This window comes from Phoca vitulina, unplaced genomic scaffold (assembly GCF_004348235.1).
Source record: "Phoca vitulina isolate PV1807 unplaced genomic scaffold, GSC_HSeal_1.0 scaffold6, whole genome shotgun sequence".
NCBI lineage: Eukaryota > Metazoa > Chordata > Mammalia > Carnivora > Phocidae > Phoca > Phoca vitulina.
The window spans coordinates 47129566-47150651 of record NW_022589709.1 but is presented as its reverse complement, the minus strand read 5'-3'; the positions used below and the strand labels follow the sequence as shown (position 1 = coordinate 47150651).

General features: G+C 36.0%; 1 protein-coding gene across 4 annotated transcripts in view; it reads right to left on the bottom strand.

Annotated features, from left to right (window-relative positions):
- Positions 1 to 3509: 3509 nt before the first annotated feature.
- SSBP2 (single stranded DNA binding protein 2) overlaps positions 3510 to 21086 on the bottom strand; it is a 286517-nt gene continuing 268940 nt past the window's right edge. For 3 of the 4 annotated variants that reach the window (XM_032404081.1, XM_032404080.1, XM_032404082.1), the window contains 3 exons: positions 19263 to 19291; positions 12191 to 12289; positions 3667 to 4138 (listed from right to left, as the gene is read on the bottom strand). In XM_032404081.1, the coding sequence (XP_032259972.1) occupies positions 4109 to 4138; positions 12191 to 12289; positions 19263 to 19291 (158 nt within the window). In that variant the 3' untranslated portion in view covers positions 3667 to 4108. Of the gene's footprint in view, positions 4139 to 12190; positions 12290 to 19262; positions 19292 to 21086 lie in introns of all 4 variants that reach the window. The other variant, XM_032404079.1, reaches the window with a different exon arrangement.

Below are 21086 nucleotides of genomic sequence, written 5' to 3'. Positions count from 1 at the left end.
GCAAATCAATATTATCAGCTACTTTACCAATGAAATAAAAAACAGTCAAAGGAAAGAATTACGTTTAATCATTACCGGTCGTGGTATAACATAATGTAAGTCATAGTGGGAGTGTTTTGTGAGCAAACCTCCTATCACCACCCCCAATATACGCATGTGCACATGCTCACACAAGTTGAGTATGCAAAACATAAGTGTATTAATAGTGGGTCACCACTGTTTCTTAGACTTGTCCGGTATTTCTCAAGTTACGCTTTGAAGACGCAGGGAGCCTCTTACACTTGCTTACGACTGGGTACGACTGTTTTAAGCAAACACAGACTCCTGCTCCTCATTGCAAACAAGAAACTTACACCACCAGGAGAGGGGGTTAAAAGAAAAAAAAGACCAATTTACCTTTTGGAGAATATGTGGCAACTCTCCCCCACCCCCATATTGACCTTCTCCCTCCCATACTATACACTCATGCACTCATGCACTACTTCTATCAATTAGTATTTTCAAGAATAGAGCATTATGGTATATAAAACATAAAAATGAAGGCAAAACCAGTGTTAAAATACTATAATGCTTTCCAAAGTCAAGTAGCTATGATTTGTGGCATTGCTTCTAATTAACAGTGATAATCAAGAAATGGAAAGTGCAATTATTTCTCCTGGGAAAACTATATACTGTATGAGAAAGAAAAGTTTAGGGGCTGAGAAGGTAAAAATGTCTGTATCTTACTTCTACTGGCTGATGCAGGGACTGGGAGGGAGGTACGGAGGAAGACATGGAAGAAGCCAATCAAGACTTCACAGTATTAAGGACTGTGTAAAATTCTCTGCCGAGGGAGCAGTTTTGAATGCTTTGCTGCACATGTCCAGAATAATATGAAGAAAAGGTGTGGGCAGAGGTAGGGCTTCCTCATGTCCCAAGCTGAAATTTATTTTGTTTGCTGTTTTTTAAGCTACAGGAGGAATGTTAACTGAATGATCCTATGAAATGCAACAGAGTTCAGCTATCTTAGAGCATCATAAAAAGTAGAAATGGAAGATTTCTTTATTCTATTTCTGGAAGGAAAAGCGTGTTTTGGGCACTTTCCATGGCTCAGGGAGCAGAACTGATTTGTTCATCTTTTGGGCAACAGAGAAATCTTATCCTCAGCTTCCTAGCTGCGCAGTTCCTATCCCTCAGCAACCGAGTCCAACCTGGAGCAGTTGTAACAGAGCACTAGGGTTCATCCGTCAAATGTGTGGGCTATTACCAGGTCAATGGCACTTTACAGCCTTTGTTCCCATGGGAAACTTTGTTATAAGACAGCTAGACTTTAGAAACAATTCGGCATGTATTTTCAACTGTAGTGAGTCCAGCAGAATGCAAGGCAGAGTAATGAAAATTAATATTTTCACTTGTTACACATTTTCACATTTCATATGAGTATTTTATGTATTCAGTGTGGGCAAGAATTGCTGATACTATTCCTGTGAGGTGAAATATGTAAAAATAACTCAGGAACAGGTGGTATATATCAAGACCAATATAAATGCATAGATGGAGATGGAAAACGCGAGAGAAAAGGATATAGTTTGAATGATTCAAAACATATACAAAAATTACTCTGCAGATATACTATCCTCCATGTGGTGCAGGAGAAATGATTTGATATTAAAATTCAGTATTCTTATTTTATGGTTTTCTTAAATAGAACTTTTTCTTCAAAATAAATTTTCAACTATTTCGGGAATTAAAAAACAATTTGAAATAGCCATTTATAATCTGGATTGCAAGAGAGAAGAAATAAATACTTATGATGAGTTGATTGCTATACATTGAAAAAAATCAAATTTTACTTTTTTTTTTTGACCAAGTAGACTAGAAATAATGGGACCCATATTGCCATTTATACTCTAATATTACCCCTAAAATAATGGCAAGTAAAAGTGGGGTCATGATTGTTCGTGATAATAAGAAACAATACCTTCTTAGAAAGCAAATAAAAGAAATTTAAGATCAGTAGGAATGGAGTGAATAGACAAAAAACATTTGAAATTTCTAGCATCATAAGATTAAGCTTAATAATCACAGGGTTGAAAGTGTTCACACAATTATCAGAAAAAAGTGAAAATTAAAATTATTTTTGGTAAATTCACATGTCTATCCAAAGTGTCATCTTCAGATTACCTTGGCTTGAGTTAAAGACCTTTTAATTTGACTTTTTCATGAAAGTTCTCTGCAGCTTGAAAGCTTGAATCTGTTCTCCAGTGTGCAGTCCTAGGTCCGCGCACACTGTAGGATGAATGGTGACTCATTTGGTTAGAGTTTAAATCTGGAGCATACATTTAATTCAGCTTCTTTTTCCCCCTTCAACAGTTCTGCCCAGCATCCCTGTCATGCACAGGCCAAATCTTTACTTTCAGAAGGGGTAGATCATTACAAACTTGAGAGAAATAAGTCATCTGGGACCAGGAACTAGCAAATATATGGCTAAATTTTCACTTTAGAGGCCATCAGCCTAAAGCAAGAAGGATTCCTCTTACCTGAGATTAAACAATGCTTTTTCAGATTCTATAGAGTTTGAGATATAGTTGATGTTTACCCGTGGCTATTTGTATCACAGTTTTAACAAAGGATCACCAACTTATCTTTTGGAGTGAAAATTAAAGTCTTCACACTTTTCTCTGATGATTTTGGTGTTTGTACGTAAGATTAAACACAAAACCCTCAAAAGATCTGGAAAGTGCCATCGAACAACTTGCTTTAGTAAGGGAAGTGTTTTTTTTTTTCTTTAATTTTTAACATTGACACATTCTTTTCTGAACAATTACACAACGTAGATTTAGCCTGCTGAAGTCAATGGCCAGATGAATATAGTTACTATAAATGATTTCCCTCTAAATAAAAGTCCTAGATCCTGGGAACAGAGCAGGTGCTGTGCTGCCAATGAGAGGTATGCACAGATGGGGCTGTTACCAGTCAGTTCTGCGGCTAGTAAGCAAGCTACGCGGACAGAAAAGCAGCCCTTCAGAGCCCCTCCGGTCCAGGAAAAACTTCTTTTCCCCTTCTGCTCAAAGTGTCAGTCATTGGAATGTATCTTCTTTGCAATGTCTATGTGGAAACGTTCACAAGAAGTCTGAGTAAAAATCAGATACCATTTTCCATTAGCATGTTATTAAAAATTTAGCTCTACTATTCCTGGTGAGAAGTGACAAATTCAAGCACTTCTGGGCTTTATCATGTTAAAGAGAAAATATGTTTCTAAAAATATGACGACCCCTGTCATTTTATTGCTATGGTCTAAGCAATTGGGGCTAATTAATGATTTTCTGTATCATCAAAGACAAGTCAAGAATTTCATCTAAAGCAGTTATTGCAGAAATATACTGTGTTAGGCCCTCGTTGAAGTATTTTTCCTAAATAAAAAGTACAAAAATACTTCTCACTAAAGGTAACTGAGAAGTTGTTTGATTTGACATAGGATGAGGACACACCTTTTTTTTTTTTTTTTTTTGAGACAGTACACTTTGTGATTCACAGGAGAACTTGCATCAGACGCAATTTAATGAAAGCTCTCAAATAAGCAATTTTATTCCTATCCATGATTGCAGACATTTACAAAACCATAACATCTGAGTTCACCTTAAAAAATAACTTATATAAAGCAGTGATATACACAGCACAAAATAGTTCAGGGAGGGGCAGGAGCAACTTTTAATAATTAAAATGTAAACGTGAAAAAAAGGATGGAATAAAAGTCCCTACTTATTTCTACTTAAGATGTCATGTAATAATATTTTACAGTGTCCTGTGGGTCAATGTATGTATGTGCATATGTCCATATAACATACACATATACAATACATTCTCTTTCCCACACATATACATACACAGATAATTATTTGCAGTTCAGTTTAGGGCAATTCTAATATGCCGCTCTGTACAGTTGTTTGAATCACGTTTGGACCCGCTTTCTTCAAAAAATAGGGGAGAGAGCAGGAAATAAAAAGGTTGGTTTGGTGTGACTGAGATTCCTTTGTTTAACTGTACACTGTGATGAATAATTTTCTTCCGTAGTAGTTCTGTGAAGGGCTGACTCACTGTGGTTTTCATGAGGAGACTTGGTAATGGATCACACACTCATTGTCATGCTAGGGGAGTACTAGAAAGAAAAAAGAATCCGTATTTTAACAACAATTCTTTTACAGGCCACTAATGTTCTTCTCGGTAAACAGTAGTAACTATGAATTTTAATGTCTTAAAATCTTTTATGTTCAAGCTTTTACCCTCATATAACATAAAAATAAGAAGCTATAAAAAGAGTAAATTTATATAGAATTGACTAAGTCCTGAAATTTTTAATATTTCCTCTGGAAGGCGACCAGTCTCCTTCTTTCCCTGCACTTAGGTGGTTGATAATTACCCAGTCCCTCAGTCTTTTCCCTCTAGCCAGATTCATGTTTTATGGGCATTTGTAACATTTTGGGTAAATCCAATCTACAGTGAAACAAGCATGAGGGACAGTCTCTTACCTACTGGCTATGTAAACTTGAAAGGTTACCTAACCTCTCTGCGCCTCAGTTTCCTCACCTATAAAATGGGTTTAATAATAGCCTTTATCTTAAAGGGACTTGGGGAAGATTAAATATAAAATCCTTAAAACCATGTATTTCTTGAATATACAGAAAGTGTTCAGCAAGTGTTTAATTAATAGTGTGAGCGAAATAAAACAAAATAAAAAACATAAAGCATTTAGAATGCTTAAGAGTCTGATTATACTTTAGGATATACTTGTCTTCCGGCTCCAATTTCAATCCACAATATTTTTAGGGTGGGAGCAGGGGGCGCTGTTGTTACACATTACTTGTCAGTTTGATGAGGCTAACAACTGGTAAAAGGTGAGGCTTTCAGAAATTTGGAAAAGGGGTCTCAAAAATTATTAAGAGAAACAAAGAGCAATTATTGTGATAATTATGCCAATCTATGCATATTCCCAAAGAATAGATTGTGACAGAAAAGTTCTAGAGCAACACTGTCCGAACAAACTTTCTTCAATCATGGACAGGTTCTATAATCTGTGCTGTTCAACAAGGAAGCCACTAGCCACATGTGGCCACTGAACACATGAAATGGGCTAGAGTAATTTTAATGTTATTTATTTAAATTTAAATATCCCCATATAGCTGGTGGGCACCATTTTGGACAGCACAGTTCTAGATTGAGATGTGGGGAGGGTTATCCACTCCCAAATGGTAACGGTCTCCAGATGAAGAGGGTTTCTAGATGAAAATGTAAATGTAAACCTTTAAATATTTTAAATATTTTGTTAAAAATATTTGGTGAGGACCTGGTGAGGACCAGGGCAAAAGGGGATTCCTTTAAACATGTTAATAATAGGGGTGCCTGGGTGGCTCAGTTCGTTGACCGTTGGACTAGTGATTTCGGCTCAAGTCGTGATCTCTTGGGTCGTGGGGTCCAGCCCTAGCCGCTGGGCTCCTCGCTCAGTGGGCAGTCTGCTTGTCTCTCTCCCTCTGCCCCTGCCCCCCACTCTCTCTTTCTCTAAAATAAATAAATCTTTAAAAAAAATGTTAATAACGTCATGCCTCATGGAAAGAGGCATGTGAAGTCAAGAGGAGGACTGGTCTCAGACAGGAGGGCCTTCGACAGGAAAAGTGATGATCCTGGAAGTGGGGTGTGAACTTTAAAAAGAGCAGGCAGAACACAATGAAGTGAGTTCTAGATGAGCTGAGTTACTACAGGAACCAGAAAGGAGGTATAAGGTGTATACTGAGGATTTTACAGGGATAGCAAGATGCCCTGAGGAAGAGCATAGGGTGACAACCGCTCAGCTGACAGAAGTCTGGACAGAAAGTTGCTAGGGGTAAATCTAGGGCTCAAACCCAAACCCCACATTGATCCTGAGTAAAAGTGGACGGGGAGGCCTGAAAAATGGGTCAGTGGACCCTTGGGGGATGATTATTAATCCTTTAAATGCAGGTCAAATCACAGAAAATCTACTTATTAATCACTTAATAGCCTCAAATTTCCTTTCAGTATAGGAAAGCTACATTATATATGTTACTGACTCTAACGTTGGATTACAGTGAGTAGGGTGATAAAAAGGGGAGACTTCCAGAGGAGAGAAGGAGATTCAGTTTGATGGAAAAACCTTTCCGCCTTTACCCTTGAGAGTGGCAGCAAGAAAGCAGAGCAGAGCAAAGCAAAACCTAAAACCCAAAGCAATCAGACAAAAACTGATGAAATGAGCCCCCACCCCACCCCCTGTGCCAGGAGGATATCCCCTCATTTCATCAGATGATACCATGCAAATCTCCCATTATAGATAGTAACAGCAAGCTACAGCCTTTGACAAAACAGAATTATATTTTGATATTTGACCTTTAGGGGTAAGAATAAACAACAAGAAAATACATGGATACAAAGGTTTTATTAAAAGTAGAAAAAAATTAAAGAATATGGCAAAGTGGGCACAGAAAAGTTTAATCTAGGCTTTCTATAGCTACTGTTACTTAAATAAGAATGGTGATCCAATCAGTGCTGTTCAATAGAACTTTGTGTGATGATGGATATGTTCTATTCTGTGCTGTCCAATAGAACAGTCATTAGCCACACATGGCTACTGGACTCTTAAAATGTAGCTAGTGTAAGTTAGGAACTGAAAATTTAGCTGTATTTAATTTTAATTAGTTTAAATTTAAATAGCACAGCTAGATCATCAATCATTGTTTTAAGAAAAAGATTTTATGGGTATATGGTGCCAATTATCTAAAAAGAGTAAAAGATACTGATGCATTTCAGAAAGGACTTCAAAGGAAGTTTCTGAAAAAAATTTCAGGATAAGTCAGAATTAACTCTAGCGACCATCTCATTTAATACACATCCTGAACAACTGAGATTTAAAAAAGTAAGGGCCAAATTCAGTCAGGAAGGATAGAAGCATCTGCTCCAAGCAATACAGCTCAGAAAAATTAGCAAGCATCTAATACGATTGAATTTTTGAATAGTACAAGTAACTGTAAGGCAATGCTCTGAGTGTATTAGGTACAGTATATGTGTAATGTGTGAGCATCTATATGTATGCAATGTGTGTGTGTAATGTGTGAGCATCTATGTGTGCAGTGTGTGTAATGTGTGAGCATCTATAGGTGTGTAATGTGTGTGTGTAATGTGTGAGCATCTATGTGTGCAATGTGTGTGTGTAATGTGTGAGCATCTATGTGTGCAATGTGTGTGTGTAATGTGTGAGCATCTACATGTGTGCAATGTGTGTGTGTAATGTGTGAGCATCTATATATGTGTAATGTGTGTGTGATGTGTGAGCATCTATATGTGTGCAATGTGTGTGTGATGTGTGAGCATCTATGTGTGTGTGTGATGTGTGAGCATCTATGTGTGTGCAATGTGTGTGTGTGATGTGTGAGCATCTATATGGGCAATGTATGTGTGTGATGTGTGAGCATCTATATGTGTGTAATGTGTGTGTGATGTGTGAGCATCTATATGTGTGCAATGTGTGTGTGAGACGTGTGAGCATCTATGTGTGTGCAATGTGTGTGTGTGATGTGTGAGCATCTGTATGTGTGTAATGTGTGTGTGTGATGTGTGAGCATCTGTATGTGTGCAATGTTTGTGTGTGATGTGTGAGCATCTATGTGTGCAATGTGTGTGTGTGATGTGTGAGCATCTATATGTGTGTAATGTGTGTGTGGTGTGTGAGCATCTATATGTGTGCAATGTGTGTGTGTGATGTGTGAGCATCTGTATGTGTGTAATGTGTGTGTGTGATGTGTGAGCATCTATATGTGTGCAATGTGTGTGTGATGTGTGAGCATCTATGTGTGTAATGTGTGTGTGTGATGTGTGAGCATCTATATGTGTGCAATGTGTGTGTGTGATGTGTGAGCATCTATGTGTGTAATGTGTGTGTGTGATGTGTGAGCATCTATATGGGCAATGTGCTACTTGCCCCGCTGAGGTTGTAAACTCCTCAGGGGCTGCTCCCTTTACTGAAATGGCTTCATCTACATAAAATAAGGGGAAAATCACAACATTTCTAGGAAAACTCACAGAATGTACAAGCAAAAAGGAATTCCATTATTGATTACTATTCTTCAACATATATGAGAAGTGGCTTATAGTTTTCCTAAAGTAAAGGAAGAGTAGGTGTTAAACGGCATCTCCTATTCAGAGAGATAAACTATTTCCGGCGCAGTGGCCCGAGACCACACGGCAATGTTGCCATTGTACTGCTGCATCCAGACGGGATGACGTATTGTAATGTTTGTGCCCAATGCTGCAATACCAGGCTGCCCTGTTTCCCAACTATTCTGTGAGTCTGGTTCTCCTTAATCAGATGATATCACACCTCTTACAAAGTCATTAACTGTTTGGTTTAGCAAAAACAAACAAAACCCTAAAGGTATAATTTCAAACATGTACTAACTTATTTTGCCTTTTTATGTAAAATATATTGTGAAACAGTACAAACTAGAGAATTTGTGATTTTTCCCTTATTGTACACAGTTCATGTACCATGGAACCCACCGCAGAGATCCATTAAGCCTTTGCACAATGTGCATAAGCTCTTGTTTCTACACTTCAAGAACACTTCAGATCTCACTGCATTTCTATTGCTAAGCATCTCTCTCTATTTTTTCTTAATGAGAGATAAATAAAGAATAGTGCAGCTACTCTGAACTAAAGTAAAGCAAAATAAATTTAGTGTTTATGTGACTGTGTAAAAGAAAATTTGGGTATATATTTCTTTATAATAGAAAATGACAAAAGGGAGTGAGGGTAATAGGAGATGACCTATCACCTTGTTTAGAATTCCTATTAGATAGCATGATTTTTAATACCACTTTTACTCAATTGATTATAGTTCAATGCCGTGGAGAAAATATTCTGTTAGATTAATTCCAGAAACAGGACTAACTGCTTTCTTTACTGCAGAAACACGTAAAACTACTTTCTGAAAGAAGCCTTTTTGTATTCTTGATTTTCAAAAACAAACATTTTACTGAATTTGAACACTAGGGGGCATGTTTGTTTCTTGAAATAAAGGTCTTGTTTATGATTCCCCCAAAAAGGCTGAGTAGTGAAACATCGGATTCACATTTTTCTGTGTGCTGCATGTTGGCGCTGCAAGGTTTCTGACTTTGGGTTGGATATTTTGTTTCTATAAATATTAGTTAAATGAAGTAGCATGTGTGAAGGGACTAGGATAGTGGCTGGCACATAAAAAGCACTCAGGAGTTGTTCACTCCCTCCTCAGGCCTCCTTCTGTGGTTAAACTTCAAGATATGACCAACAAACCCTCAAAGGGCAGACTACTCAAAAGTATGTGCTTTTCAGAGTTACATACATTTAGAAAAAACCACTAGAATGTACATGTTCATTCATTCAAGAATGTTTTCTTTTTAAATTCGTTAAATAGTTCTATTTTTCCTTGATTATAGGAAAGCCCACTTATGGATACCTAGCCTATTTACTTCTTTAAAGCCTTACATTCGTCAGCAGGGAATGTCTTTAGTCTTCCTTTCTCTCTGTTCTTCATTTCTCCATCTTTTAAAAAGGTCTCAACAAAATGCGTGGTGATGTGATGCAGGAAGCCATGGATAACAATTACATCATTCATAGCCGAGCAGAGCCCTCACCGGGCAGACAAAAGAGTGAAGCAGCCAGTGTGGACCCGCTTCCAGGGCTGCACCGTCTCTAGGTGGTGGTAGAGTTCCTCAATCACCATCCAGTTATTTTTCCTTTGGGGACTTTTCGGGTGGGGACAGGACAGAGGGAGTAAGAGATAGGGAGGGAGCTTTTGTTTTCCGCTAACTCTGTGCAGGAGTCTGGCCCTTTACCTTCTTCCTGGCTTCCGGGAGAGCGCGGCTGGGCCAGGAGTCAGGGATGGGAGGAGCCCTGCTCCAGCTCCTCGGGCGTTCACAAAAGGATCTGCAGTTCTGCATGTGCACAGTCCAGTTAGGCTTAAAGGGTGAGGCTTGTGTTTCTCCTGGGCAAAGGAGTGTTTCAGGTCCTGTTGTATCTGATTCTTTAATCCCCCACAAAAAAGCTTTCTGATGCCGATTCGAAAGAAAGACGCAGCCCTCCACTGATGGATAAACAAGGCAGCAGTCCCCAGTGACAAATCTGGGAAAGGAGAGGGGAGAGGTCCTCTTGTCCCTGTCCCTAAAACTAAAGTCATGTGGGACCTTTTTAAAAAAGTTTTCTTCTCCAATCCTAGATTAATAATTTCCTCTATACTTTTTAAAAAGCCCAGTTTATATCTATTATAGCACCTACTAATCTGACATATGGTTTAATTGGTTTTGTAACCACATTCTTCCCATCAGATTGCATTTGTTGAGGTCAGGGATGTGTTATATTTATCTCAGAATACTTTGCCCTTAACCAAGCACGTTGCATATAAGAGGCTCAAGAAATGTTGAATTGAACTGAATTATTATACACCACACTGAATGATACCATTTTATTGCTGAAAGAATTAGCAGAAAAGGAAATAAATGTTTCTAATTAGATAGAATGAACATTAACGAATTAAAATGAACTAATTTGTCCATAGTCTTGAAGCAAACTAAATTATCTGAAAAAGAATTCCTATAATCCTAAGCATTATGACAAACTACGTGGTTTCTCATGTTTTTCCTATTTCATCATGACTGATGGGCTAATCTCTTGATTTTTTTCATATGAATTTTTCTGTATACCTTCTTTTTCCTCACTAATCATATATATACTACAAATAAAACAAAGATCAGTAAACTTTATTTCTAGTTTTAACAGAGGTAATGTCTAAAAACAGGGGAAGTCTTATCCCATGCAGAGGCGTTAGGCTGATGCATGTTAGAAGTGAAAGAATCCACAGAACACTCAATCTTAGGTTCAAAGCAGCCATTCCATGCAAAAGTAGGTATGTTACTAGCCATGCTTCAGATTCTTATGGTATCATCTCTGGTAGAGGTTGAGTTAGGCAAAATGAGGGAAGTTTTCTCCTCTGATTTTATTTTATTTTATTTTTTTAAGATTTTATTTATTTATTTGACAGAGAGAGACACAGCGAGAGAGGGAACACAAGCAGGGAAAGTGGGAGAGGGAGAAGCAGGCTTCCCACTGAGCAGCAAGCCTGATGCAGGGAGCTCAATGCGGGGCTCGATCCCAGGACCCTGGGATCATGACCTGAGCCGAAGGCAGACACTTAAAGACCAGGCGCCCCCTCCTCTGATTTTAATGATAGCAATCCGTATATGGGGGCACTGATCCAATGAAGATGAAATTAGTTTGGATTTTGAAATCCTTTATGTTATATTCGAATTCAGTAGTTCTTAGCAGAGCATGTGCATGAACATCACTAACAAAGCTTTTTCATTTGATCAGTCCCACTGCTAGAAATTCTGATTCATTAGGTCTAGGGAGAGTTCTGGGCAATTGTATTTAAAAAAATTCCATAGGTGTTTCTAATATAAAATATTAGGTTAAAAAAATCACTGTATTATGTAATAACTCCTTGAGAAAAGACACCATATTGTCTTTTTGATCTCTCCAGTGTGTCGCCTATTGCTTTGGCCTGTGGTTAAGTGCTCAGTAATTGTTAAATAAGCGAATGAATTTTATTGCTTCTCTTTTTGCTTCTGTCTACTTCTGTGGAAATATGGAATGATAATGCCTTTGCTTAACACCATAATCATACTCAAAAAATGACTCTGGTATCCAGCCCAGGTTAAAAGTAAGTAACAGGTTAATAGACCAGCCTTCAGTCCAGTGAGGTCTAGTGCATGAAGTACAGACATCTTATAGAGAAGATTCAGAGTCTTAAGGATAGTACTGAGAACAGACCTGGTTTTACCATGAGTCAAGACATTTTAGTAATGTGAAAACTTGTAAAAACTATCAAATATGCAACCTGTTTCCAGTATGTTCCTTCATAGTGGATCTTCTCTATGAGAAAATTAGTATTACAATTTCTGTTTTTGTAACTATGTACATAGAATAGGAGCAAAAAAGAAAAAGTTAATTTTTAAAAAATTTTCCAAAGAAATTCCACTTAATTTTCTAACTTTTAGAAGATCAACGTATTGAGCTCTAGATCAACAGTTGTAGTAACTGCTTTATGAATATATTCTAATAGAAAAGCTTCAGAAATAAATTTTGGATATAACAATGTAGGCAAGGGAATACTTACACTCTCACTCTGAAAAGGATTTAAGAAATTTCCCCCCATTTCGCCATCATCCCTTGGAGTGCCCGGTTGATTACTCAGGCTCATATTATTGGGAGAATTCTGTAAACAAGATTCAGAAAACAAGGCATTGTTGAAGATTTTAATTTCCCTCTTGCATTGTACTGTTTCAAAAATGGAATCTATAGCAGCATCTCTAAGGACAAAGCAGACTTATAATTCTAATCTTAGACTTCTACTGTGTATTCTAGTTCATTCTTTACACCTTGACAAATACTAATGCTTTCCCAAATGGAAATTAAAAAACAAACAAAAAACCCAAAATAACCAAGCACAACTGTTTTCTTAGTCTCAGAATCAATATTTATTCAATTTCCCACCCTCAGCTTACAGAGTTCCTAGAACTGCACAGAGTTTAAAAAACATTCCCAGCAGGGGCACGATGAAGAGAGCCTACCCACTGATCAGGCATGATGAGACAATGACCTGCCTTGGTAGTTTTACTAATCAAACTTCAAAAGGTCACTGTTTCAAAACATTTCCCCTTAATACGACATGTCGTTTACATAGTAACACTATTTCAACTATTTTTTAAATATGAACCATAGGAAAAAAGGAAGATGGTTAACAACTATAGTTAAGAACAGGAGAACTACCTTCGGACTTGAGAATTCAATATGCACTTGTAGAGGAAGAGAAGGCTCAAAGCAAATTGCTTTAGAATCTTTTCCTATCATTAGTTTAAGGGTTGATTTACTTGGAAACTTTAAGGTAAAATGGCTGATATTAGCAACCTAATCAAACACTAAGTTAGCTGCATATTGGGCTTCATATTCTACTTAAATTTGCTAGTCTTGTTATTACGGTATAATTTTAGCTGTGGGAGGTCATGTTACTCCCCATCAACAGGAAATACAGAATGGCATTGCCATACAAAGCATGTTCACACAATATTGTGACTGAGGGACTCTTTCCAGGTCTAATTTATTGACTTGTAAAAATAAACCTCAAGGTTAAAAATTTTTATTTGTTATTTCAAGGGGAAGAAAGATTTTAGGTTTTTTTCTGAGCCATTTCTATTTTATATTCTCTTTTTGAATAAGTTCTAGATTTTTAAAAGAAAATTGCTCTGAAGATTTTGACTTAACTAAAACAAAGTTATGTCATAAAAATTAAAGTTTCATGAATGACTTATTCCCAGAAGAATATGTGCTGTTTTAGAATATGGTGAAACTGTAAAGCAGAGACAGGTGGAAATACAGCTTATATCTTGTCCTGCTGTGCACCCCATAGGGAAGATCTGAGAACAAGGATCCTCTGAAGTCCATAGGAGCTCGATTTGCCAATGAACCACTTGGGCTAGAGAATCACAGTTAATAGCATAAAGAGGATTCTTTTTTTGGATAAATTTTTCTCTGAAAATGTTAGTTTCCCAAGTATACAGAAAAGGAACTGTACTTTCAAATGAACATGGATAACTTCATTTCCTTAAAAAAAAAATTTTAAGTAAAATTTAACTAAGTATATTATTTTATAGCTCCTTAATTATTAAAGTCATTAATTAAATAATCAACTGTGCTTTGGAAATAGGAATGCTAATGCTGATTTAGTTCAAAAAGAAAACTAAATTCATAAAAATGTGGTAATATTTAGCCAAAATCTTTTTGGTGAAGTGTTTGTCATTTTACACATAATGAAGAAACTGGAATAATCTAACATATTATTATCTATACTATCTAACATATATATGAGGGTATTTAAGGATACACTTGGAAGCTTCCTGGTTTCTGTATAACAAACGTGCCCTGAGATGGGTAGCACATCTCTGATGGATTTGGGGTGCTCGCAGTCTCTGCTTGCACTGTCCCATGAATCATTTCTTAATTTACAATTTTGAAAGTGCAGCTAACTTCAAATCTAATTTCTGACTCAAAATGTGGATTTCAAAATACTCAAAATTTGAAAGTAACACTGCATTATTATTTAAATACTTCTAAAACAGCTCTTTTATTATTTCTGTTTTCCATGCAATCTGTTCATGGCATGGTGGCTCAGCAGTGTAGACTTCTTTGGGGGTGAGAGGAAGATATATAAGAACATGGAGAGGAAGATAAAAGGACACATTCAACATATAAAACAGCTAGTATCAGGTCTCTGAATTTTATTCTTATTCAGCTCAGTGAGCATATTTGAAAATCTTCAAATGGTAGAACAAACTTGTTTTTTTTTTTTTTTTTAACCTGAAGTAATCTCTGCAAAATGTGAAAGCAGAAGTTTCTCAATGGGGAGTCTTTTGGAAATTGTGCTGTCCATGATCGATGAATGACCTGATAAAGACACAGGCTAAAGACATACTTAGTACTGGTGTCTAAGGAACAGCTAAGACAGTGGTTCCAAACACCAGCCCAGAACAGGTTATGAGCGTGGGTGGCAATGAACTGTGTATATGTTACATTTTTTTTTTTTTAAAGATTTATTTATTTGAGAGAGCGAGAATGAGAGAGAGAGAGAGTACATGAGAGGGGGGAGGGTTAGAGGGAGAAGCAGGCTCCTCGCCGAGCAGGGAGCCCGATGCGGGACTCGATCCAGGGACTCCAGGATTATGACCTGAGCCGAAGGCAGTCGCTTAACCAACTGAGCCACCCAGGCGCCCCAGTGTATATGTTACATTTAGCTGTAGCTATGTTTGTGTGCAGAGTTTATAGTAGATTTCATCATGAAGGCAAGAATAAAGGGCTTAGATCAAGGCTACACAAAAAGGGCTTAGATCAGTCAAAAAGTGCTCCAATAGCTTGAGCACATAATTAGGGAGTAGGGAGTACAAAAGAATCCAAGTAAAGATCACTTTTAGCTACATTAGGCATTTTGGTTACATTTCTTACTTCAGTTAATGTGTACTGTATTTCCTACTTATACTCTTAAGAATTTAGCTTATGAAAGTATAGTTAGTATTATACCAGTCCCATCTTCAAGGGATTTTATTATGTTTTTATTTACCCTTTCTTCAAACTGGAATGTTTTTCCCTTAAGCTATGACCGCATACATGAATGTTACACATAAGCATATCCGTGTGTGCATACGCATGTGCGTGTGCATGCGCGCACACACACACACACACACACAGAGTTTCCTCTGGCTAACACGTTTAATTCTCTTAGACCCTCTGTTCTCTGATTTTATCTTGCAAGTATTTTTCCATATCATCTTTTAATTAGTTAAATTATTGTTCCTTCTTCCACCCACCCTCAGAAGTTATTCCAAACTTTTTCAAACTGCTATTTAAAAAGTACACATATGCAGAAATTTTTACTCTGCCCATAATTGGAATAAAATAATATTGACATTATTTGAAGCCCTCTTGAGGTGGATTTTGAATCGATTTCTCAGAGGCTGCCAATAACAAGTTTTACAGAGTGTTATTTTGACTTTGCCAGCGCCCAAAAGAACAAAATGCCAGTCATGTTTCTCCCAGAGGATATGAGTAAGCTAGAACCCAGGCCACACTGAGAACTGTTGATTAGCTGCACTGTGATGGGTGTGGCATCTTTAATTGGAACTAAGGTACTTGAGTCAGAAAGCTTCAGGTTGAAAAGACTTCGATAATTTATTAAGCATGAATGATCAGATCTGGCCTTCTTTGATACGGTTTTTTTCAAACTCAAAAATATAAATGTTAAGTATGTTAATGTGAACTGCAGAATTTATTTAGATGATTTCCTTTAAGAAAATAAACCATATGCTCTTCTCTACCCCCAACTCCTAAAACAACTCCAAGGGAAAATATTTTTGTTCTATTGATTAAATGGGTGGCTTCTCAGTTGCAAAAGGAAGGAAAAGAATTTCACATTTGGGCTTCTAAATTACAGATGAATTCTGCATTTTGAGAAAGATACATATGAGTTTTACTAGATAATCCTCAGCTGAGCAAGAAATAACTTTAAAACTCTTCATTTGGAGTTTCAAGCTCATTTTGCTACTGAAACAAGTTCTATCAAAATGCAGGTGGTAGTGTGAGTTCCTAGCCTTGCCCACAAAAGACAGTCTAACTAATGAGGAGGAAGATATTTAGCATCTGTATAGTGTTTCTGAGCTCCTAGCATATGTTCATGCTTCATTCTCAACAGTTTTGTGAAGAAGGCAGGGAATGAACTACAAGCTCTCTTTTACAGCTAAGGAAACTAAGCCTAAGAGAAATTAAGTAACCTGTTGCTCCAATTTGTACGTAGTAGAACCAGGCTTTCTGATTCTCAATTCAGTACTCTTCATTACCTTACATATAAAAAGAATAAAATAGGGTATATTTACAATAAAAAAAGTAGAAAAAGAATAGAAGTAGTACTAGTAAACAACATTAAAAATGGAGTAAGAAAAAAAGAAAAAAATTTTAAAAATTTAAATAAATGGAGTAAGACATTTTAAAAAAAATATGTAATACTGGCACTTAATAAAATACAGGTTTAATTGGAGAACTAGCTGGAGACCTAAGAGGGATTTTGAACAAAACCGTTAAGCAGTAAACGGCCACAACTATCTTATGATTCACAAATAAGAATGACTAGAAAAAGAACAGGATGAAAAGGAATGAAGCCAGGAAGCAAGAGAAAAGGGAGGAGAGTTTCTTAGGATAGCTGGTCTTGTGTTGGAAAAGGAAGAAGGTGGGGAAAATAGAGTTAGTGATAATGTGGACAGTATGGAGTAAAAATCTGAAATAATTAGGCTGTGAGTGGAATGAGGGAGGGAGAGAAGTAACTGCGGGTGGGGAGGGGGTATACATGATGCTGCTGACTGGAGACAAAATGACCACAGTGTAGTGGAGAAGCAAGACACACCAGTGGTACCCTCAGCCAGGCAGGCTGGTTGGAGCCCAGGACCAAGGAACCTGGAGAGGGGGCAGTGCAGAAATGAGCTGCGTAGGACCTCATCTGAAGGCAGATACAACTAGTCATTTCCAGTACATCGTTAAATGACATGTTTCAGGGGAAAATTCTTATGTTAATTGGAACATAGTTGGACTTGGCTTTGTAAAAGATTTCCTTCTTGTCTTTGGTCTCCTCAGTTATACTGAGCTTCTTGAGGGCAGAGATCATACCATGTTTATCCTTGGCTTTTCAGAGCCTGGCATAATGCCTTGGCACATTAATGTTTACTGAGTGAAGGAACTCCTGCCTAACCACTTAGGACAGAAATTATGTTTGTATTTAAAGAAGTCTTTTATATCTCCCCATCGTGCACAAGTTAACACCCAGGACACAAAAGTACACATTCGGTAGTCAATTAATGCTTAAAGAATAAGCAATACATCACCAGGCAAGAGAACGTTATCAGCAGTGGGCACAGTGTAATGGAAAAACTTGTCTCCGGAAATAGGAATGGGAAAATGAGCACAGAAGGAATAGCAATAGATCTGATATGAGGACAGATAAGAAGATCGTATTTAATTTGTCATTATGAATCTATTTAAAATCTTTAAAGTGCTTTATGAATAAATTACAAAGAACTTTCCCATAGGTGGGAGGGGATGGGCTAAATGAGTGATGGGTATTAAGGAGGGCGCTTGTGATGAGCCATGGGTGTTATATGTAAGTAATGAATCACTAAATTCTATTCCTGAAACTAATATTACACTATATGTTAACTAGCTGGAATTTAAATAAAAACTTGAAAAAAAACCCCAAAGTATTTTCCCATATATAATTTTGTTTACATCTGTCTGATGTACAAAGTTATGGGTCATTAGTGGAAATTTTAGAAAGATGATGTTAAGCAATCTGGACGATCCCATCTTCATGTAATAATCATCCTTAGATACTAGAATACGCTCCTCAAATACAAAATTAGAAATTTTATTGGTGACCACAAAGCACAATTCAGCTAATATCAATTCTTAGATACCTAAGATAGCATATAAAATCATGGTCGTCTGACTTGTAAAGGTGCTTCCCAGAGAGAGGGCTCTAATGGAATTATACAATGAATCTTCTTCTGAAAACAGGCCTTTTGCAGGTTTTACCTATTTTCACAGAATAAATAAGCTAGTGCTCATTATAAATATTTATCTATTTTAAGAAAAGAAAAAGACCTTCCTGATTTGTCCACTGTAGCACATGTGAGGCCAAGCTGCCAGGCAATGTAGATACAATGTCAGAATGCCAGTTCAACTCCCTCTCTCTCAGCTTGAAGTCTTAATTTAAAAGGTTTTGTAGCTCAATCAATCTTACTATATTTTCCTTGGCACCAGGAATTTTACATTATTATACATGAATATAAATTAGAGGTAGGATTAAAAATGAAGTTACCCTTTAATGAATTTCAGTATTTATTGATATAAAGCAGACTTCTAAGAGAGTCATTCTAATGGTAGTTAATAATTAGTTCTTATCAGCCATTCTAAATATAGTTTTGACTCACAGAGAACTATTTTAAATTCATCATGACCTAAAAAGTATTTAGGTATTCTGAAAAAAATATAAGGCATCTTAGCAAAGTATTAATTTTTAAAAATACTCAAACTATTGAAGGAGGAAAAACACAGACACATGCTATTGGAAGGCTCTCTTTCCTACTTGTATTAATATAATTTTCTTCTAATTACTTTCCTTTTCTATTTTGGGGAACTAGAATAATGATTGAGGACATCAGCATTTCCTAATAAAGGTTTGAAAGACAAATGAAATGTATAAATGCAAGCCCTTATAACATATAACAACTTTTTCAAATTTACCTCTTCTCATTTTGCTCTAGACTTCTTTACATTTTCAAAAGATTATCTATACTATGTCAATCTGCTTTATAAATAAGTGACATCATAAAGGTAATTAAATTATTATGTAGGTATCAATTGATCATGTATATAGTATGTCCTGTAAATGAATCTTACCATGTTAAAAAACTCATTTTACCCTTTCCTATTATATGCATTGATATTTTTAACTTCCAGTTAATTATGTCTGGACCTCTACTTTCAAATGCTTGTTCAAGAACAAAATTCATAAGGTTATTCTAATAATTTTAATAAGAGCCCCATGTAGAATAAAATATAAATAAAAAACAACACAGAGAATATATAATACTCACCTTGGAAATACTGTCCATATCTCCTGAGCCTGAAACAAAACATGAAAAGAAAATCTTTATTAGAAAATGATTTCATATATAAATGAAGTATTCCTCTAATATAAATAAATACAGTACACTGTATTTTCTAGTATATATCTCCTGAATTTTTTAATCTTAAAAAATTTAATCTTAAAAAATTCCTTTTCTTTTATACTGTATGGTAAATAAGTATCATCTGATGGCAAATGCAAGGATGAGTTGTACCTCTAGCTCCCAGTCATCATTTTTTGTTTATTTTTGTAATGGCAGAATGAAGAAAACTACTGTTATCCTAAATTCCTGAAAATGAAATATTAGAGAGATCACTTATAAATCCTATTCAATTCAAATTTTTAAAATGTATGTCCACATGTGTATGTATATAGAGAGCAAGAGAGAGAGAGAAATATATTTTCTGAAATGATACATCTAACTCTGATAAAATATAAAATGGACACCTGCAACAATATCTTGAAGTATTTTGAGCAAAATTTTACTATAATAACCAAAGCAAAGGATTTATAATAATATTAAAAATTTCACAGCAATCAATATTCATGGCAATCCATCAAAAGTAAGAAAGTCTTCAAAACATACTGTAATTTTATGTTGATTCATAAATTACAGTATTATTCAAAATTATTCAAAATAATACTGTAATTTTATGTTGATTCTTGGGAGAAGTGAACAATCAATACTGATTTCTTACTTAAGAAATGGAATCAGACATTAGATAACAAGGAACAATGATCAGACCTTTGCCACAATATTAGCTTTATTTTTAACTATTTTAACAATTTTCTTGGCATAAATATATACTATTTTAATAGAAAAATACTCAGTTATAATCACAAATAAAGTTAGTGCTTACAAATAGACATAATTATTAAATATTGAATGTATATATGTAATTGCATATATATAAATATGTACAATAATGTTTATTATAAAAGTAATAAGCCACTGCCAAGCCTATGTGAAACTCTTCTATAAATTCTATTCTAGGGAATAATATAACTGGAAATCTTCTAACTATGACCAAATGTCATCTTTTTGGAAAATTTTACAAACTGAAAGATTGGAAAGTGAGTTATATTGCAATAAATGAAAAAATAAAGTTCTAGAATAGTGCTGCCCAGCAGAGCTTTGTGTGATGCTGATGTTTCTCTGTGCTGTCCATGAGGGTAGCTAGTAGCTACGTGTGGCTATTTATGTTTGATATGTGGCAGCGCAACTGAGAAAGTAAACTTTACATTTTATTTAATTTTAACTTAAAATTAGTCACACATGCCATGTGGCTACCATAACTGGAGAGTGTAAATTAAGACTTTGAAATCTAGGCAAAATATATATGTATGTAAAATAAACGTGGACCTTAAGAGCTCAAAAGTCTATCAATGTGTTGCAAATAATTTCTTGATTATTGAAGTTACATAGCTTTTCGAACTATCAGAGGATGGCATCTGGGTGGAGTCGTGAAATCTGTGTATAACCTAAGTTACTCGCAGGCCTAGTTACTCCAACCTAAGTAAAAGGTGGTCCTTTTTCAAAAGAAAAAAATTATCATAAGCCTCTATCCCCATTGTCAATTCTTAGCTTATGATAATGTTACTTAAATATATGTAAACATAAAATAAATGTGGTTGTTTTTTGGTTTTGGTTTGGTTTTGCATTCGGCCTGCCCATACACAGTGTACGTGTGACCTGGTCAGCTGTGTGCCACTCATCTCTATTTCTCACTATTTTTTTTTTTTAAGATTTTATTTATTTATTTGACAGAGAGAGACACAGTGAGAGAGGGAA